This window comes from Carettochelys insculpta, chromosome 1 (assembly GCF_033958435.1).
Source record: "Carettochelys insculpta isolate YL-2023 chromosome 1, ASM3395843v1, whole genome shotgun sequence".
Classification (NCBI taxonomy): Eukaryota; Metazoa; Chordata; order Testudines; family Carettochelyidae; genus Carettochelys; species Carettochelys insculpta.
The window spans coordinates 269,569,021-269,588,111 of record NC_134137.1 but is presented as its reverse complement, the minus strand read 5'-3'; the positions used below and the strand labels follow the sequence as shown (position 1 = coordinate 269,588,111).

Below are 19,091 nucleotides of genomic sequence, written 5' to 3'. Positions count from 1 at the left end.
GAGATTTTTCTATGTTCTTCAGAGCTCTTGGCTTTTCACTATGAAAAACTAGCAATGGCTTTAATTTCTTACCCCCATTGGCGTTGCCCCCTAAAAGGAGAATAAGTCTATCTTTTGCAGCTTTGAAACCAGGAGCGGTCTTCTCTTTCACTGAAATATATGTCCAAGAAGGCATGCGCTTCCAAAACAGCCCATTTTTATCAATGTTAAAAACCTACTTAAAATCACAGCCACCTCCCTCAATGATTTGTACAAGTTTGTCAGGAAAATTGTGCAGCATCAGCATCAGCACTGGTTGCTTCTCCCTGAATCTTCACGGTTTTGAAACCATAACTTTTTTAGAAACGGTGAAATCATCCTCAGACAGACTCAAAGTGCTTTTCATTTGAAGTAGATTCCTCTCCCAACTGCTTTTTTAGATCTTCATGTAAGCTTAAAGCCTTCTCTTGAATGAGGGCTAAGCTGTTCAGCGTGTTCTGGTTATGGAGATCCTTGATATATAATGCCATCAAATATTCCATTCTCTCCATTCTCTCAGTTCTTTGCCTCACTATTTTAACCTCTGAATGCTTCAAGGCATGTTTACCCTTGCTTTCTATTTCAGAAGCATTCTTCACTATTGCACAAATACTCATTGCAGGCAAGGGAAGAGGGCAGGCAATGTCAATCGCTCATTCACCCTTTTTACCACAATTTATCATATCCAATTTAGTGTTTAAAGCAATGCCACTGTGTTGTTTCTTTGCCTTGGCACGTTCAATTGCACTTGCACTACGCTTGCTCATTGTTGACTGATGGCAAATATGTACAGTACAGTACAAGGAACAATGGCACACAAAGCATGTTGAACAGCTACCACCTAGTTGCAACGTGAGAACACTGGGCGGAAGAAGCAGCATGGAGGATTCCAGTACATTACGTAACCACCATGGTGGCTGCAGATTTCAAATCGCAGCATGACGATCTAAGAGCGGGGAATTTCTACGTCTTTGCCTTCAATTTGTCAGTGACATGAGTGCAAAACAACATACATTGGGCGACATTTAAAGGGGACCTACTGAATAATAATATGCTAATAATATGTGTGACATTCTAATAATATGCACAGCTACATATGTAACTAGTTGATATATGACTGTATGCTAATCACCCTTCAGAAAAAAGATGTTTGTGGAATTTTTCTCTGGGGCATCGTTAATAAAACTGCTCAGTATTATCTGTGTGGCTGGATTCTTGGGAAAAGAATTTCTTTGCTTAACAACTGTTACATAAAGCCATATTGTGCTGCCTTGATACTGTGTGGCTTATTGATCAGCTGTTCATTATTAACCTGTCTTCTTCAACGATATATACATTTTGGAAAGTCATGTGTTTCACCAAGCAGACCCTGAGATCTCCTGAAATCCTGAATATCAATTAACTAATATGTGTACTTTTCAACATTTGAGATGAATACAGGACACGTAATTTGTTGGTCTCCTCATTTCTTTTCTTAGGATATGTCTACATTAGGAAAAATAAGTTGACGGCAGATACGCAATTCTAGCTACGGCAACTGTGTAGCTGAAATTGACCTAACTGCACTCAGCTTATTTGGCTGTTCCTACTGAGCAAGGTTGACGGGAGAGTAAAGGGGTTGATAGCAACCCCTGAGAGGTTGATTTCCCTCGTCCCTACCAGACACATGAAACACCCTGGAAGACCAATCCTAACTAGGTCAATCTTCCGGGCTACTGTAGATATAGCCTTAGACTATTTCTCAAGTCTAAATTAATTTGAAGTAATCCAGAAGGGAGAAAAGGGATAAATGTGAATATACAGAAGATCACACCTGCTTTTCATAGAACTATTAATAAAACTAAATTAATTATCATAAATAACAAGTACTTTCTTTAAGCAGATTCCTGCCGTAAAGTTTTTGGAATCGAGAAACTATATGTACAGTAATAAAAACGGAAAAGAGTTAAAAGGTGTGAGAATGGTACTAGATGGTTTACGAGGGCCTACACTAAGCGGGAGGGGCAACCAAAATATTAGCACATTCATTTGCTAGCCTAAATTATTCTGCCTTTCACTTAACACCTACACCAGCCAAGAAAGAAAATGCAATCTTAGCCACCCATAACCCATGCTCTCTTTACCTGGTCCCTGTTGTTGATGTTTGAGTATGGTAACTGCCCAGTCATCAGCTCATAAAGAACAATTCCAAATGCATACACATCTGACTGAAAGCTGTAAGGGTTTTTATCTTGCATCCTGATTACTTCTGGTGCCTGTACCATAAAAGAAAAGAGAATTATTCTGCATTTTATCATACGTCAGGCTGCCATCTCATACAGCAAATATGAAACTTTAATTTTTAAACAAACAATTTTTATTTTTAAGCAACAGTGAACTAACACTAAGCGAAGCGCCAGGCAAAGGCTGTTTTTCTGTTTTAGAATCCTACTGCTCAATGGCGAAACACACAGGCTTCCATATTCTCTCTCTCCTCAGTACCGACTACCCAACTTATCTCAGTTAGTTGCTATCTCAGAGGTATTTGTAAAAATCTTGCACCTCTGGAAATAAATAAATGGAAACAGATTGTCCAGTACTGCTGTGGCTTAAGCATTAACATAGTGGGTCTGAATATGAATTTATAAATTCATTGACTATCAAACTAGGTGAGTTCGTTACTGTATTATAACAGGCAAACTGACACTTTACAGACTTAGAAGAAATTTTTAAACTGGAATTACAATAGTACTAAAACAAACCTGACTACCATCAAAGTTGTAAGGTATGTGGATGGGCAGGTGGTGAGGCTGAACTAAACAAAAGTAATCAAATGTTTTTTTTCTGCGGGGGTAATCTGGATAATCTTTATGGCTACGTCTACACTAGAAGCATCTGTCTACAGAAGTTACTGTCTGAAGAGATGTTCTGATAAAACTTCCATCGACAGATCGCATCTTCACATAAAAACGGATCAATCTTTTGATTTGCTCTGTTGACAAGAGGCATTTTGTGTGTAGACACACTGCAAGTTGTCTACAAAACTCCAGTTTTGTCTACCAAACTCTCTACTGTAGATATAGCCAATGACAGTTGCTTCACAACAGCTACACTTGACTATATCTAACTTAAAGAAATTATTTTTAAATAAAACATGAAAACATTTCAGATTTTGCTGATTTTTGAACAATATATTTAAAGTATTAATTTAGTTGATCATGACCTTTTTGTCTTAAGTCTGATTTTATATGTCTGTGTGCTTGGGGGTGGTGGTTAGAGATCTCTGGTCAAACTGGAAACAGTTTTAAAGAACAGGAGCTAACACTTTAAAGGCCATTTACAGACAAATAATTTGAAAGGCACACACCATCCCCCTTTTCTTACCATCCATAGAATGGATCCAGACAACTGTTCAAACTGATGGGACCCGCTCCATCGTGATTTCACTGTGGCAAGACCAAAATCACCTATTTTTACTGTAAGGTCTTCATGGAGAAATATATCTATGGAGGAGACTTAAAGAAAAAGCAGCACTGATCCTACAGTTTCCTATCACTCACAAATACATTAAATGACCCTCTACCTGCAGGGTTTGGTGTACCAGTTTGTGGCATCCATGCACAGTACAATTTTGAGGGAAGGGATAGCTCAGCAGTTTGAGTATTGGCCTGCTAAACCCAGGGTTGTGAATTCAGTCCTGGAAGGGGCCATTAAGGGATCTGAAACAAATAGATATTATAAAAAAAAAATCTGTCGGGTTGGTGATAGGTCCTGCTGTGAGCGCAGGGGACTGGACTTGATGACTTCTGAAGGTCCCTTCCAGCTCTATGAGATAGGTATGTCTCCACAGATTATTACAATTTTAAAGTTTTCAGTTCTCACATAGGCCTAGATTCTGCATAGCCAATATTTATGAAATCCTATCCTCTAACATTAGTTATAATGGTTAGACTAGTACTAAGCAGACTATGGACCATCAGACACATTTCAATGTCTAATTCTTAAAGGCCTCCTGGGAACTGCCTGTAAGTGAGCTGCCAGGATCCCTCCCTGTTCATCCTGCCCCTGGTTATCAGAAGCAAATGCTGAGACTTCAACAAAACTTCCCATTTGTGAACATATTACAAGATGCAAGGAGCAGCTCTTATTTTGCTCTTAGTACTTCCCACCCACATGTCAAATGTCCCCTAATGTTTTTGAAAGGTGTCACATGTGAGCTGTTTTTCACTTTAAGAAGTTCATTTCTGGGAGAAGAGTGAGCTGTGGTGTCATGTTCCAATGTCACATCTTTCAGAAAGGATACTATTACTCTTGAGGTCTCTGTGGATGATTGACTTGGCGTGCAAGTAACTGAAAAGAAACAAAGCATATTTTGGAATGGATGGACTAAGAGATGCTGCATTCGTCAACAGCTCAAACTACACTCTCTATTCTAGTGAAGCAACATGTTAAAATCCATAGAGTAAAAGCAGTAAATCTTCAGTTACCCTTCACAGTCCTCTCAAATCAGGAGCACTTTTACAGAAAGAATCACACTTCGTGTCAAATCTGGCATCTCTGAAGAACAACATAATCAACTTTGTTGAAGAAACCTTGTTTTTTATTGTGCTTAACTCAATATTCAAAGCAAGCACTGGGGAACTTTAACCACAGCTTTTGAAATGACCTTCTCTGTTGAGTGGCTCCACCTTCCAGCTTTATTTATGGTGCCCCCTCAAAAACCAATGATACATCTACATAGCAAAGTTATTTTGAAGTAACAGCCATTATTTCAACATCTACATGACAACTGCTATTTCGAAACAATTTTGAAATAGCGGCTGGCTTATTTTTAAATAGGTAAACCTCATCCCACAAGGAATAGTGCCTATTTCAAAAGAGGGACAGTGTAAACATGGAATAGAGCCTATTTCAAAATAAGCCAGAGTGTGTCTAATAGCTCTCTTTTGAAATAGAGCATCTACACATGCAGAGCCTATTTCAAAATAGCTGAGAGCTATTTCCAAGTGCATTTTTTGTGTGTAGAAGCATTATTTTGAAATAAGCTATTCCGGAAAAATGTCTTCCAGAATAGCTAATTTTGATATAATGCTGCTGGGTAGACATCCTCCAAGTCTTGACTGAAAATTGCACTATATTCATTATAGTATTTTATCTACTAGTATAGTAGCTATTTTTTGCAGTGAAAGGTTGAATCCTGTAACCTTACTAGTATTTTAATGTGTTGAAGTATAGCCTATGCATTCAATAAACACTTACTTACACAAACAGTCCTAATGACTTCAATGGGACTACTCAAGTGAGTTAGGATTACTCACACAATCCTTCCAGGATCAGGACCTGAGCTCTGAAAGGTTGATATGAATTGGTGTATTAATCAAATACAGAATTACATTATTTACATTAGACTTGCAAATGTGTGTATCAGAACTGGAGGCCGACGTGTTTAAATTAACTGTGAAGAAACTGATCCTGAATGCTGTCGAGGTAATTTGACTTTTCTGGTATATTGTGGAGTTCTGTCTCATTCACAGAATCACAGGGCTGGAAGGGACCTCAGGCGGTCATCTCGTCCAGCCCCCTGCTTCAAGCAGGATCAACCCCCATTAAGTCATCCCAGCCAGGACCTTGTCTAGCCGGGACTTAAAAACCTCAAGGGATGGAGAATCCACCACCACTCTAGGCAACGCATTCCAGTGCTTCACCACCCTCCTGGTGAAGTAGTTTTTCCTAATATCTATCCTACACCTCTCCCTCTTCAACTCCAGACCATTACTCCTTGTTCTGCCCTCTGACACCACTGAGAACAGTTTCTCCCCCTCCTTTTCAGAGCTCTCCTTCAGGAAGCTGAAGGCTGCTATTAAACCATGCCTAAGTCTTCTCTTCTGTAAACTAAACAAGCCCAAATCCCTCAGCCTAGTCTCATAGGTCTTGTGCTCCAGACCCTTAATCATTTTTGTTGCCCTTCGCTGAACTGCTCCAGCAAATCCACATCTTTTTTATACTGGAGGGCCCAAAACTGGACACAATATTCCAGATGTGGCCTCACCAGTGCCGAATGAAGAGGAATAATTACCTCTCTAGATCTACTCAAAATTCTCCTCCAAATGCACCCTAGTATGCCGTTAGCCTTCTTGGCTGCAAGGGCACACTGTTTACTCATATCCAGTCTTTCATCCACCATAACCCCTAAGTCCCTTTCCATCATACTGCTGCTGAGCCAGTCGGTCCCCAGCCTGTAACAATGCTTGGGATTCTTCCGCCCCAGGTGCAGGACTCTATGCTTCTCCTTACTGAACCGCATCAGATTTCTTTTGGCTCAGTCCTCCAAGTTATCCAGGTCCCTCTGGCTTTTCTCTCTACCCTCCAAAGAATCTACCTCTCCCCCTAGTTTTGTCTCATCTGCAAACTTGCTGAGGGTGCAATCCAGTCCCTCGTCCAGGTAATTAATAAAGATGTCGAATAACACCGGCCCCAGAACCGAGCTTTGAGGCACTCTACTTGAAACAGACCGCCATCCAGATGTTGAGCTGCTGACCACTACCCGTTGGGCCCGATCATCAAGCCAGCTTTCAATTCATCTTATAGTCCAAAGATCCAATCCATATTTCCTTAGCTTATGGACAAGAATGTTGTGGGAGACAGTATCAAAAGCCTTGCTGAAGTCAAGGTATATCACATCCACCGACTTCCCCATGTCCACAGAGCTTGTTACCTCGTCACAGAAGCTAATCAGATTGGTCAGGCAGGACTTGCCCCTGGTGAATCCATGGTAGTTGCTTTTGATCACTTTCCCCTCTTCCAAGTGCTCCAAAATGGATTTCTTGATGATTCCCTCCATTATTTTCCCAGGGATTGAGGTAAGGCTGACGGGTCTATAGTTCCCTGGATTGTCCTTCTTTCCTTTTCTAAAGATGGGCTCTAAGTTTGCCTTCTTCCAGTCATCCGGTATCTCCCCTTATCTCCAAGAGTCTTCAAGGATAATGGCCAAAGGTTCAGCAATGACCTCTGCCAATTCCCTCAGTACCCTGGGGTGCATTAAATTCAGACCCATGCACTTGTGCACATCTAGTTTTTCTAGATAGCTCAGAACTTGTTCCTTCCCCACAGATGGCTGCCCTCCACCTTCCCATACTGCATTGTCTAGGACTGTCATGTGGAAGTTGACTTTGTCCGTGAAGACTGAGGCAAAAAAAGCATTGAGTACTTCAGCTTTTCCTGCATCATCTGTCACTAGATTACCTCCCTCATCCAGTAATGGCCCCACACCTTCTCTGATAACCTGTTTATTGTTAACATGCCTGTAGAAATCCTTCTTGTTACTCTTCACATCCCTTGCCAGCTGCAGCTCCAATTGTGCTTCCACTTTCCTGATTACTGCCCGGCATTCTCCAGCTGTATGTTTATACTCCTCCTTAGTCAACTGTCCATGTTTCCATTTCTTGTATGCATCCTTTTTGCGATTAAGCTGACTAAGGATTTCCCTGTTAAGCCAAGCTGGCTGCCTACCATGTTTGCATTTTTTACTATGTCACGGGATTGTTTGTTCCTGTGCCTTCAGTAAGACTTCTTGAAAATATGGCCAGTTCTCTTCAACCATTTTCCCCTTCACCTTCATTTCCCAAGGGATCCTGCTCATCCGTTCTCTCAGGGAGTTGAAGTCTGCTCTTCTGAAATCAAGGGTCTGTATGTTACTGCTCACCTTTCTTACTTTTGTCCGGATCATGAAATCTACAATCTCATGGTCGCTGCAGCCCAGGTTCCCTCCCACTTCTATTTCTTCTACTAGTTCTTCCCTGTTTGTGAGCAGCAGGTCAAGTTGCGCACGGCCCCTGGTCAGTTCCTTCAGCACTTGTACCAAGAAGTTATCCCCAACATTCGACAAAAACTTCCTGGATTGTCTGTGTGCTGATGTATTGCTCTCCCAACAAATGTCCAGATGATTAAAGTCTCCCATGAGAACCAGGGCCTGTGATTTGGAAGCTTCACTTAGCTGCCTGAAGAAAGCCTCATCTATCTCATCTCCCTGACCTGGCGGTCCATAACAGACACCAACTACAACACCACCTCTGTTACTTCCACCTCTAAGTTTAACCCAAAGACACTCAACTGGATTTTCTCCTTCTTCATACTGGAGCTCTGAGCAATCACACTGCTCCCCCACATAGAGCGCAACTCCTCCTCCTTTTCTCCCCCGTCTGTCCTTCCTAAACAATTTATAACCTTCCATGACTGTGCATTTGTGTTTTATTTCTATTATGCTGATTACTGGAAGGTGCTAGAAGCCTTGGCATACGGATTCTACAATGTGTAAAATGGTATAAATGGTCAGAAGGAAAGCAGAAATTGAAAAATGCCAATAAAAATGTAGATCCCATATTTACAGCTGTCTTACATAATTCAACAGAGGTTTTTCATTAAATGCATAAAGCATGATTTTATTCTAAACTACAAAAAGAGCTTATGAATTTTCAAAGTAATCAAAAGATTACAGCCCTAAAATTATTTTGTTACACTTATTTTAGGATTTTTAGGTAAAACCAGTGTTAATAAACCTTGGGTTAAAGATCATGACCACTGCTGATTTTCTCATCTGCTTTTCTTTAAACCTAACACTGTACCTCAGAATTCACCATTAAATTTTGCATCTCATATTTTTGATAAATATTGTTCCTGAAACTCGGTTTTATCTTACAATCGATCATCCACTGCAACAAAACTGTTGGCAATAGCTAAAAAGGTTTGCAGGACTTGGATTTTCATCAAGATACTCTGGATACAGATTTCATTTATTGTTCCACTCTTCTTAATATGAAACCTACAAGGGATTTTAATATACAGACTATCTAGACAACAGTTAATCTAACTACCTTTAATTTTTGTTAAGTATATTTATTTTCTGACATATAACTTCTTAAAACAGTATTTCTTGTTGAGTAGCATACCTCTATCCTTCTAATAGCACATCAGAAGGTCTATTTTACTCTTCTCCTCAGCAGCAGTAGCTACGTACTGGCATAAAACAACATATCAGGATAGGACTCTAGCCATGGTACCCAGATATTAACTTGATTTTGTACTTCAAATGCAGAGCAAAAGAAAAGTAATTAAATATAATCTCAGAGTTCATTTGCTAACAAGTGATGCAATACTTACTCCATGCCTTGTGCAGTCTGCCGTGCAATGTCAATGAGTTTTATCATCTCAAATTTGGTCTCAATGATATGTAAATGGTGATACAAACTGGAGCCCTCACACCACTGTGTAACAATAGCCAATTGTGGCTTTGTTGAATAACCCATGAAAAGCAGAATATTCACATGTCGTGTTTTCCTGTAGGAGAAAATTTTCACTGGAAATCAATGAAAGCAGCTATGGAAATTCCATAATCCAGATTTTTGACTTCCTTTAGCGGTACTAATACACAAAGGTAAGGTTTCATCAACGAAATATCACAGCCTGGGTGTGCACAGTTTTCTAAGCTCTTTTCACTACATGGAAGGATTTATGAACACTTATGATCACATGTCAAGAATTGCTCACTGTCCAGATTTATCTGTAGAAAAGGAAAACCATGAATAGGTCCAAAATACCCCTGAAAAGTGCCAGTTACAATTTCTTCTTCTGAATATTATTATGAAGGGAGTAAGTTTGCGAGAGAAAAAACATAAGATTTAGAACTCCTGAATCAAAGTAAGTGAATACTGATGATATGTCATACAAAAGATAATAAACACAGTCTTACCTCAGCACTCCTACTTCATTTTTGAAGGCCTGTAACTGCTGAGGCGTTGGGGCTGTGACATTCAACATTTTCACTGCTACATCACCTTAAAAATAGCCATTGAATAAACAAAATTAAAATGTATACAGTATGCACAGATCACTCAACAAGGAAATGAAACACACAATTTGGAAATATTGTTCAATATGAGTTGGGCACTTCAGGCTCACAGGTGATTAGGATTATTCTTTAGCATAGTAATTCTTTATTCACTAAAATTAGCAAGAGCTCTATTTCTTACCCCTTGTTCAATTACTGCTTTGTTTACATGAAAAATTAAAATAGAAAAATTCCTCTATGAAGATTGGGAACAGTTCTTTGCCACAATTATTACATACCATGCCACTTTCCCTTGTAGACTGTTCCAAATGATCCAGATCCTATCCTTTGTCCAACTGTAATCTGACCGTCAGGTATCTCCCAATCATCACTTGAGTCCCGTCGACCAAGGGTTTTCTTTGAAAAGAAACAGAAACTGTAGTGACTCATTAAAACAGGTTGCGTCCTCGCTAAAGGCCGGTTGGGTATCTTGCAAAACCTGAATCCTTAACAGGGTCATGTATTATCAGCAAAAATTATTTTTATTTCATTTTCAGAGCAAATACTACGTAATATTATATTTATAATTTAATATTTACTCATGTGTTTGTGATATTTTTCAAGATGACCACATACTGTGCCTCCATACTTTAGTGCAGAGTGGTACTAAATAATTTCCTATCTTGTTTCATTACTGAGGCCAGGTCTACACTAGATATTGAAGTCAATTGCAGATATACAATTCTAGTTATGGCAATTGACTGATCTGGCCATCTTCACAGAGGGAGGTTGACAGGAGAAACTCTCCCCTCGAACTCCCTTACTCCTCATTATATTGTGGAGTACAGAGGTCGACTGCCAACCCCAGAGAGTTTGATTTTGTGCATCCTTACTATGCACGCAAAATTGAAGGCCGGAAGATTGATACCGACTGGGTCAATCTTCTGCATAGTGAAGACATACCCTGAGGTACACATATTCAGATGTTCAGTAGCTGTCACTATTAAAACTGAAATTTTACTAATAAACCAAAAAACCTCATGACTAAGTTGGAATTTGAAAGACAAATAATGGCTAATTTAAATATCCCAGTTACTTTCAGGGGATTAGGCTAAATTTAGAATCAGAAAAATAACATTTGTGGGACTTGAAGAAAATTTTAAAAGTTTTTCTCTAATGTGGATCAGCACCATACTATGAAGCATACAGTATCTTTTGGATGCCACTTAGAAAATCTGCACGCACCCAATGATTTACATCTGATTCATACATCAGTACACTAATGCTGTACTGCTTTTAATTGGCTTAATGTACTTGACCTCAAATATCAATTTCTTCAGAATGATTCCAGATAGCTTTGATGAAGGAATAAGGATGCCTAATACAAAAGCAGTAAAGCATAGCTATTCTACCACTTACCATTCTATTCCTGTCTTCAGAGGATGAGGATGACTTCCTCTCTCGTTGTGGTCCCGGGGACTTCTGTAAAGCTTTCACGTTGGTAAGGGACCCAGGTAAGGAAGCAGGAGGGGTGGCAGACAAACCAGTGGTTGAACCTAAATTGGAGATTAGATAAATGGAAGAATTTTTATGTAAAAACAATTATAAATACAGTTTCTATATAAATTTACTTCTAAAAATATTAAGTGCAGGAATTGTGTTTAAGAGGCAGTATCTCCAAACACAAATGTAAATGTTAAGTGTACAGAAATGTGCACTCTTAGGAATACTGTATTAATATCTGATTATTATTGCTGTCTTATACGGGAAGCCGGAAAGACCAAAATTTAATGGACAAGCAAACCTGCTTACTTGCTAAAGTGTTTTCAAAGGCTCGTTGCTGATTTATTAAATGGACAGTCTCGTTGAACAACAAAAACACCACTACACGTTTAGATATGCAGTTTCTTTGACAAAAATAGAAATGTAATACTTTAGTTAACAGAGCTAGCTTCCCAGACTTGCTATTGCCAACTTTTTAGTGCCCTGACAGTTGTAGGGATGTAACAATTTGGAATTAAAATGGATTGACTATGAATGGTGGTGATGTTTTCTAGCTGAGTCTTCAAGTGCCATCTCAAAAAACATTTGGCTGTTTCAAAGCTAGCTACTAGAAGAAAGCACTTATTTCACAGTAGCATACGAGAGTATACTGGGGATTGAATGAACAAGTATTATAGTTAGCTACTTGAGGTTTTTTTATTCCATTAAATTCAAAATGAACAGTCCATCTGCCTAGCATACAGCGTATAAAAACAAAGCCATGCAGAAAAATGTCACTAACTGGATTGCACTTCAGAGCCTCAATGCCTGTTTACACAGAACACTTCAAACTAAAATACCTTATAATTATTAGTAGCAAGTTTAAGCCAACACTCCCAACATAAGGGACATAAAACAGGGCCATTTATTAGTTAAGTTTGTGCTGCTCTGTTAATCATTATAATAAATATGCAAGACCTCCAATATTTCACAGATGTTTTCTATTATAGGAGTGCTTGGGGAACTAGTACAAGCCACATATTTTTCCTTCTTCTGATTCATTTAGCAGCTCCATTCGGGTTCGAAAGGAGACTTCTGCTGAAGCAGTATTCAAATTCCAATTCACAACTGGAGTGGATTTTCACTTTTTTTTCCCCACAGTGGTTTTCACTTTTCAGGTATACCAGTCTGCCAGACCTTGGCTGCTAATGCCCTTTGATCTCATTGATTCAAATCCCAGCACTGGAAAGGGAAGCAGACAAAAGGGATACACAGACCATGATGAATACTCATTATAAAGAAAATTTACCAGGTATTTCACTTAAGCAGACATACACCAATAGCAGGAAACCACTGATTTTGCAAGGGTGGGTTTATTTTTTAATTTTAATACTTCGATATTTCATTATTTTATATTAAATTGTAGTAGTTAGGATTTGTGTGCTAATTTTACCTCTTTTCTGAATTACAAATATTTCAACTTAACTATTTGACATTTACAGGACCAAGCCAATTTTATATATATATAAAAAATACACACATCTCCTAGAACTGGAAGGGACCTTGGGAGGTCATCTAGTCCAGTCCCCTGCCCTCTTGGCAGGACCAAGCACTGTTCCTGACATTTACTTGCCCTTAGTGGCCTGCTCAGGGATTTCCTACAATCCTATAGATTACAGATTTTAGCTGTAATGTCAAAGTTCATAAAGAGTGGCTTCTTTCTTATAAGAAGGTAGGTTCTCGAACTCAAGTTTCAACATAAGATAGAGATATCAACGTAATACTCATTGCTCCAGGAGAATATGATTTCAGCACAAAGTTAGAAATGCTTTCATTAATCTGTTTGTAAGCAACCTAGAAACGGTGCTTCTCATATAACTACAGTTTGACTATTTCAGGGTCTGTTGGAATGAAACTTCTGTATCAGCTCATCATCCTGAAATCTGAGGACATATTTGATGCACTGTATATAATTAATTCAGATTTGTTTAGTCATGTCTGCTAAATGAAAACTGGATTGCAAATGCCTCTCTTCTAAAGCATTACTGGAAAATACTCCAATCGTCCATAAAGCAATGGGTGGCAACCTGTGGCCCATAAATGCTCCAAGTGTGACCCATGAGACGTTTTGTTTATCGTTACCTACACACAGGGTTGCTAGATTCCTCTGGTTTCCATCCGTGAATTTTTTTTTCCTACTGCTACTACTAAAATGACATGCACATAAAGCAAGGGCACATGAATTGAGATGTGTGTTGTTTGCACACAGCAATGACTGTAAGAGCCTGGTGTTCCCTGTGTATCCAATCAAAGCACTACTATGGTTCTACTGGCACACTCCACAAATGTATGTACACAAGTGCAGTTAAGCAAAACTACTCAATCCTGAGAAAGTGTCATGAAAGTGACAATTTTGTAGCCCACTGAGATGAAGGAGGGTCACTCATGCAGGCCACTCCTTAGCCTAAGTTGCCCATTACTGCCATAAAGCGAATTGTTCTTAGTATTCTAAAACAAAAATCTTTGAAACAGCCAGGAGATTAGCATTTGAAATACACACACACACACACACACAGAGCATTGGACTACCATTACTATTTAGCTATATACATACACACCTTAGTATTCTATGCTATTGTTTAATATGTGTGTCTTTGGCACATGAAACCCCATTGAGCACTCTTAGCGTATGAAATTCCACTGAGCACTCTGGCATTAAATAGATCTATTGACGGTTTTAGGCCTGATAAGATGCCAAAAGGATGGTCTTGTTTAGCAATTTTAGTACACAAACAATTATTGACTTCAATGGGGCTATGCAGACAACTGCAATAACTGCACTGGTGTCTGCTCAGTCCACATTAACTAGGTCCCCAATCTGATGTGCAACTTTCTGAAAACATGAATCATAGCAAGTTGACATTTATGTAATTTTCAAAAGCCTAACAACTAACAAAATATTAAGGGAAATGTTTGTAATTTGCATTTTATTTCTTGCAATAGTTTTAAAAACAGAATACAGAACATTAAGTACAGAAAACTCATAGAATGTTAAATTGACAGTCAAGGTAATTCCAAGTTAAGGGTGTCACTGTGTCCTTAGCCTCATTCCACTGCAATCAGAGATCGCTGAAACAAACAAGCTGTATTAAGGACAACATGAAAACCTTAACTCTGAAATTCCTTGCTTTAGAACTTTTAAGTCAGATTCAACATACAGTCGTTGCACAAGTATAAAGGTGGAAGTGAGTATGTGTGAAAAACACATTCAAAGCATACCAGCCAGGCCAAGCAAAAAATTGAGGTGTTTGGAAAACTCACACACTTACAAACACACAGTGTGAGGGTGAGGCACAAACAGCATCTGTGGTGTTACTTATTTTTTTCTGGGTGAAAACATAAAAGAAGAGCCCAACTACCTCTGAATACTGGGCCAGGCTCAAAATCAAACACTATTTCACTGGGGACAGAATGTAGGAGGGGACTGGGAGTCCGGGATTGGTATTTCCGAAGACAGCGCATCAGCTGGTTCAAAGGGGCTGTTAGAGAGAAAGAGACGGGCAGGCAGAGACAGGAAGACAGACACACAGAAGAAATGAAAGAAGTCATGGGAAATAATTAGGAAGCTTTGACTCCTATTCCTAGAATGCTTCTGGATTTTGAAGGGGGAAAAAAAAAACCTTCTCCAATTACTAAAACCATGCTTTCAAGAATGGGAATAGCCAGTTGTTCTCAGATGCCAAGCAGAGAGTTTATGACCAAAGTTAAAACTGACATGATAGTACATTTAAATGTTGGACATAATGGGCAAAACTTATTGAATGCCACCGCTACCAAGACATACAGTCAAAATGGGCAACTTCTTTATCAGTAGGTTCATGGATTTAATGAGGGCAAAAGGGAGTGGTATTATAACCAGTATATGAAATCAAAGCTCCTGAAAACAAAAAGCAGGAGCCAGCTGCCACCTTACCAGTTTACAGAAACACATAGCAGAACCAAAGTCAACTGTAGCTTAAGATATGAGACCCAGACTCAGAGCTAGAGAGATCAGGCTAACTCAGATTTTGTTGAGGAATGAAGCAGGTCACAGCTAATAGCAGATATCAGGTCTGTTAATTATCTGCAGGTGAATGAGTGGTCACACAAATCCATTTGATTGGGAACTGGCTATGTCATCTCAATTGACTAATCAAAGCAACGGAGCTGTTTTCACAAGAGGTTGACAGACGGTGCTTAGGGTTCTCAGAAGCAGACTTCACAGTAGTGACTCTGGGTTCATGTGTGGCACGTGAAGAAAAATGATAATTCTGCCCTGTCACTGATTTTGCCTTAGTTAAGGGTGAATGCTGTTACTTACTTCCCAGGTTAACTAAGGCATGCAGTACAGCCAAGCAGCAGCTTCAGCTGGGGAGAAGTGAAGAAGAAGCTCAAGTATCTCATGCCATTTAGAAGACACAGCAGTTTACAGGGAGAGGATACAAAACTTATTGACAGATTTCAAAGACAGACCCTGATGACTCTTTAGGTGGAAGTGTACTGGCTGGCATAAAGAGCTTTGATAATGGGATTGAAGTTTTAAGTGTAAGTTGGGGACATTCTCCAGGCTCCAACAGCAACAGAAGGTATTCCCCTTCTCTAGAAATAAAATTATTTTCAAATGAAAATTAAAATACTGGTGACCATTTCAAAGCCTTCCCTCTCCCCCACTCCTAAAATGACTGGTGAATGACTGAAACCCTTATCAGACAGATGCTAAACATCATGGACAAACAAATGTAAATACATTTCATTGCTCTCTTAACATATCTCTCTGTGCCTGAGTTTGGCGGAATGAAGTAGTACAAAAGGAGAAGGGCTAAAGCAATCGTGTCATTACATTTAGAAAGAGAAGATAGTTCTAAGATTACTTACCTCCCTCTCCTCGTAACCCCTGGTGGTCTCTAATCAAGTCCTACAAACAAAAACAAAAGTGTATGTATCTGGTTCATACTACAATTTTTATCACTGAATTGCTTATAAGCCCCCACCAGGATTGAGGGCACAACACAGTAAGAACTGTCCAAAGAGTAAAAGGTAACTAATGCCCTGAAGAGCTTACTATCTAATTAATACAATAGCCACAAATATACATAATAACTTTAACAAATGACAATTTCAAATAGTGTAACCCAGCACTGACCTGTAGTATAGGTTAGTTAAAATAGATGCATCATTTAAATATTGATTGATGACTGCAATGTCAACATGAAAGAGAAAATTGAACTAAATCCGGAATCATATTTCCAGTTACGTTATTTGAGACACAAAATGCTCTTGGCTGGGACACTAATTTCTCCAGTGGACAATACCAATACATAAAACTTTGTTTAATCTCTTCCTATACAAAATACCTGATTTCTACACCAAATGCACTCAGGTTCTTTTCAAAGATGTTGATTAATTTTATCAGATTCTCTCAGGTTGCAATGCAGCATGCATTGATTGCATTTGCTACAAAATATCCAGGGACCATTACATAATAACTGAACAATTGTACAAGTAGAAATAAACAGCAATTTTTGAACAGAGAAAAATCATCCAAATACCCTTCACACATCACTTTTCATCAATGGACCTTATGTGTTTGAATCTGGTGAGTTGGTGAGCCAGTAAGTTACTGAACAGTACTAATCTTTTGTTCTTATTTAGATCACAGGTTCAAGGAGTTTGTTCCATCTTCTCAACTGACAACACTCAGTGGTTTTCAAAGAGCAGGCTAACAGACAGGTAAGGTACTAAAAGCCAGGATTCAGGCACTGGTACCCCATCACATTGTCACACTCACCCATTTTACCTTCATCCATAAAAATTTTATATTCAGCAATACTTCGTCCAACCTACTGGAACAGTCATGGATACAGGGATGGCTCTTCAATATGCCAACCTCTTTGTAAGCCATCTTAAGGAAGAATTTCTCAACATGCTCCTTGAAACTAATGATATAGCTGAGATACACTGATGATATTTTCATCCTCTGGACAGACAATCTAAACTCCCTTACAGATTTTCTCTACAACTTCAACAACCATCACCCACACATTAAACTTTCTTTAGTATACCCCTACACAAGCATCAACTTAATGGATATCATGATTAGTTTCATCAATGGAACCTTATGACAACTATATACATAAACCCACAGATCACCATTCCTACCTTCACAGATCCATTAACCACCAAGCAATTATACTCAATCAAAGAAGTAGATCACATTGTGGAATGGGACACCCATATACCCCAGGAGAACCTGTTTCAATATAGAAATGAACCCCCTCCAATTGTACATCCCTAGTTGTCGCCTATTATCTGACACTGGAATACATATGGAGTATCATTAAACAGTTAAAACCCACATCAAAGGAAACCACATCCTAAAAGAAATCTTTCATTAACCCTGTCTTATGGCCTTCCAATAAACTCCCAGTCTCTCCAAGCACATAATCACAAACAAGCTCCGCACACACCAGAATTCAAAGCAGCACCAGACCCTGCCAGAACAAGACACAAAACTAGCAGACATATTTCCACTGCTACAGTGATTGGCATCTGACAAAATGCATCTTTCAAGTGCCACCTATATCTATCAAAACATGGAAGGTATCTCATCCTGTGCCCTAAATGCCTCAATATTAACTACGTCAGTGAAATAAGATTATCACTAAGTCTCTAATGAACTCACAGAGAACTAGTCTAAAATACAAAAAAATTGTGTCATCTGCAGGTAAACACTTTACACAAAAACATCACTCTGTATCTGACTTCTCAGTCCTCATCCTCAAAGGAAACCTGTATGCTTTCAAAAGATGAGCCTGGGAGCTTAAATCGACAACTGAATAGACACACTCGATTTATGAGTTATTACAACCACTTAAAACCCATTAAATCTCTCCCCCTTTACCTTCCCCTGCTTCTGTTAATGGGTCACTTCACCTTGGGTGGCCCCGTAAAATTTGTGATAACTACTTATTCTACACAATCTGTTCCACCTTGTACTCACCTGGGACACGTGCGTAGGTTTCCCATACCTGAAGAAGAGCTCTGTTTAAGTTTGAAAGCTTGTCTGGCTCATCAACTGAAGTTGGCTCAATAAAGATATTACTTCACTTACCCTGCCTCTCTAGAATACAGGTGTGTGTTTGAAAAACTAGGAACATATTGGTGTTAGTAGTTGTGTATATAGTGCTAGCCAGCATTATGCCTAGTTTGAAACAATGTATTTGTCCTTCATTTTCATAAATTTTAAAATTCATCCTCCAAAATGTCAGAGAACAGAAACAAAAAAGACAAACTTTGCGTAAAAAAGTACTGGAGGCTCAAAAAGAATGTTACGGATGATATATGTGGGTCAATAAGCCATTTGTGTGATTCAAAGCAGAATCTGATACATTTAAATTTTTGCAAGAACCACATCCTCCCATGGCAGAAACATTATTCCCATTGTAAGTGATAAAAGAACTCAAACGTTTAAGATGACATTTTCAATACGTGGGGTGTCTTGCAAGGGTTGTTACTGGCCTTCCAGGATCTACGTTCTGTGAAGTGCTACTAGCAATAACAGGTTCAAGGACTGATCTTAATACTAATTGTTTGTGGCATCATGCTTACGTGGAGAGGTGGGAATATGATTGTCAAGAGGGATTCAATATTATTTACAATGGGATTAATTTTTTTCCCAGCTCTGATTGCTAACAATTCTTGTCAGTTAAGATGTAAGTAGCTCAGCAACGATTTACTTAGAATAATAACT

At 39.0% G+C, this 19,091-nt stretch overlaps 1 protein-coding gene across 2 annotated transcripts in view; it reads right to left on the bottom strand.

The window, feature by feature from the left end:
• The window catches only part of BRAF (B-Raf proto-oncogene, serine/threonine kinase), a 148,224-nt gene that overhangs the window by 30,318 nt on the left and 98,815 nt on the right, over nucleotides 1-19,091 (bottom strand). Inside the window, exons 9-17 of one of the 2 annotated variants that reach the window (XM_075007122.1) lie at nucleotides 16,217-16,256; nucleotides 14,722-14,841; nucleotides 11,240-11,376; nucleotides 10,120-10,237; nucleotides 9,743-9,827; nucleotides 9,154-9,330; nucleotides 4,301-4,347; nucleotides 3,382-3,500; nucleotides 2,142-2,273 (exon numbers count right to left, since the gene is read on the bottom strand). In XM_075007122.1, the coding sequence (XP_074863223.1) occupies nucleotides 2,142-2,273; nucleotides 3,382-3,500; nucleotides 4,301-4,347; nucleotides 9,154-9,330; nucleotides 9,743-9,827; nucleotides 10,120-10,237; nucleotides 11,240-11,376; nucleotides 14,722-14,841; nucleotides 16,217-16,256 (975 nt within the window). The remainder of the gene's footprint in view (nucleotides 1-2,141; nucleotides 2,274-3,381; nucleotides 3,501-4,300; nucleotides 4,348-9,153; nucleotides 9,331-9,742; nucleotides 9,828-10,119; nucleotides 10,238-11,239; nucleotides 11,377-14,721; nucleotides 14,842-16,216; nucleotides 16,257-19,091) is intronic. The other variant, XM_075007131.1, reaches the window with a different exon arrangement.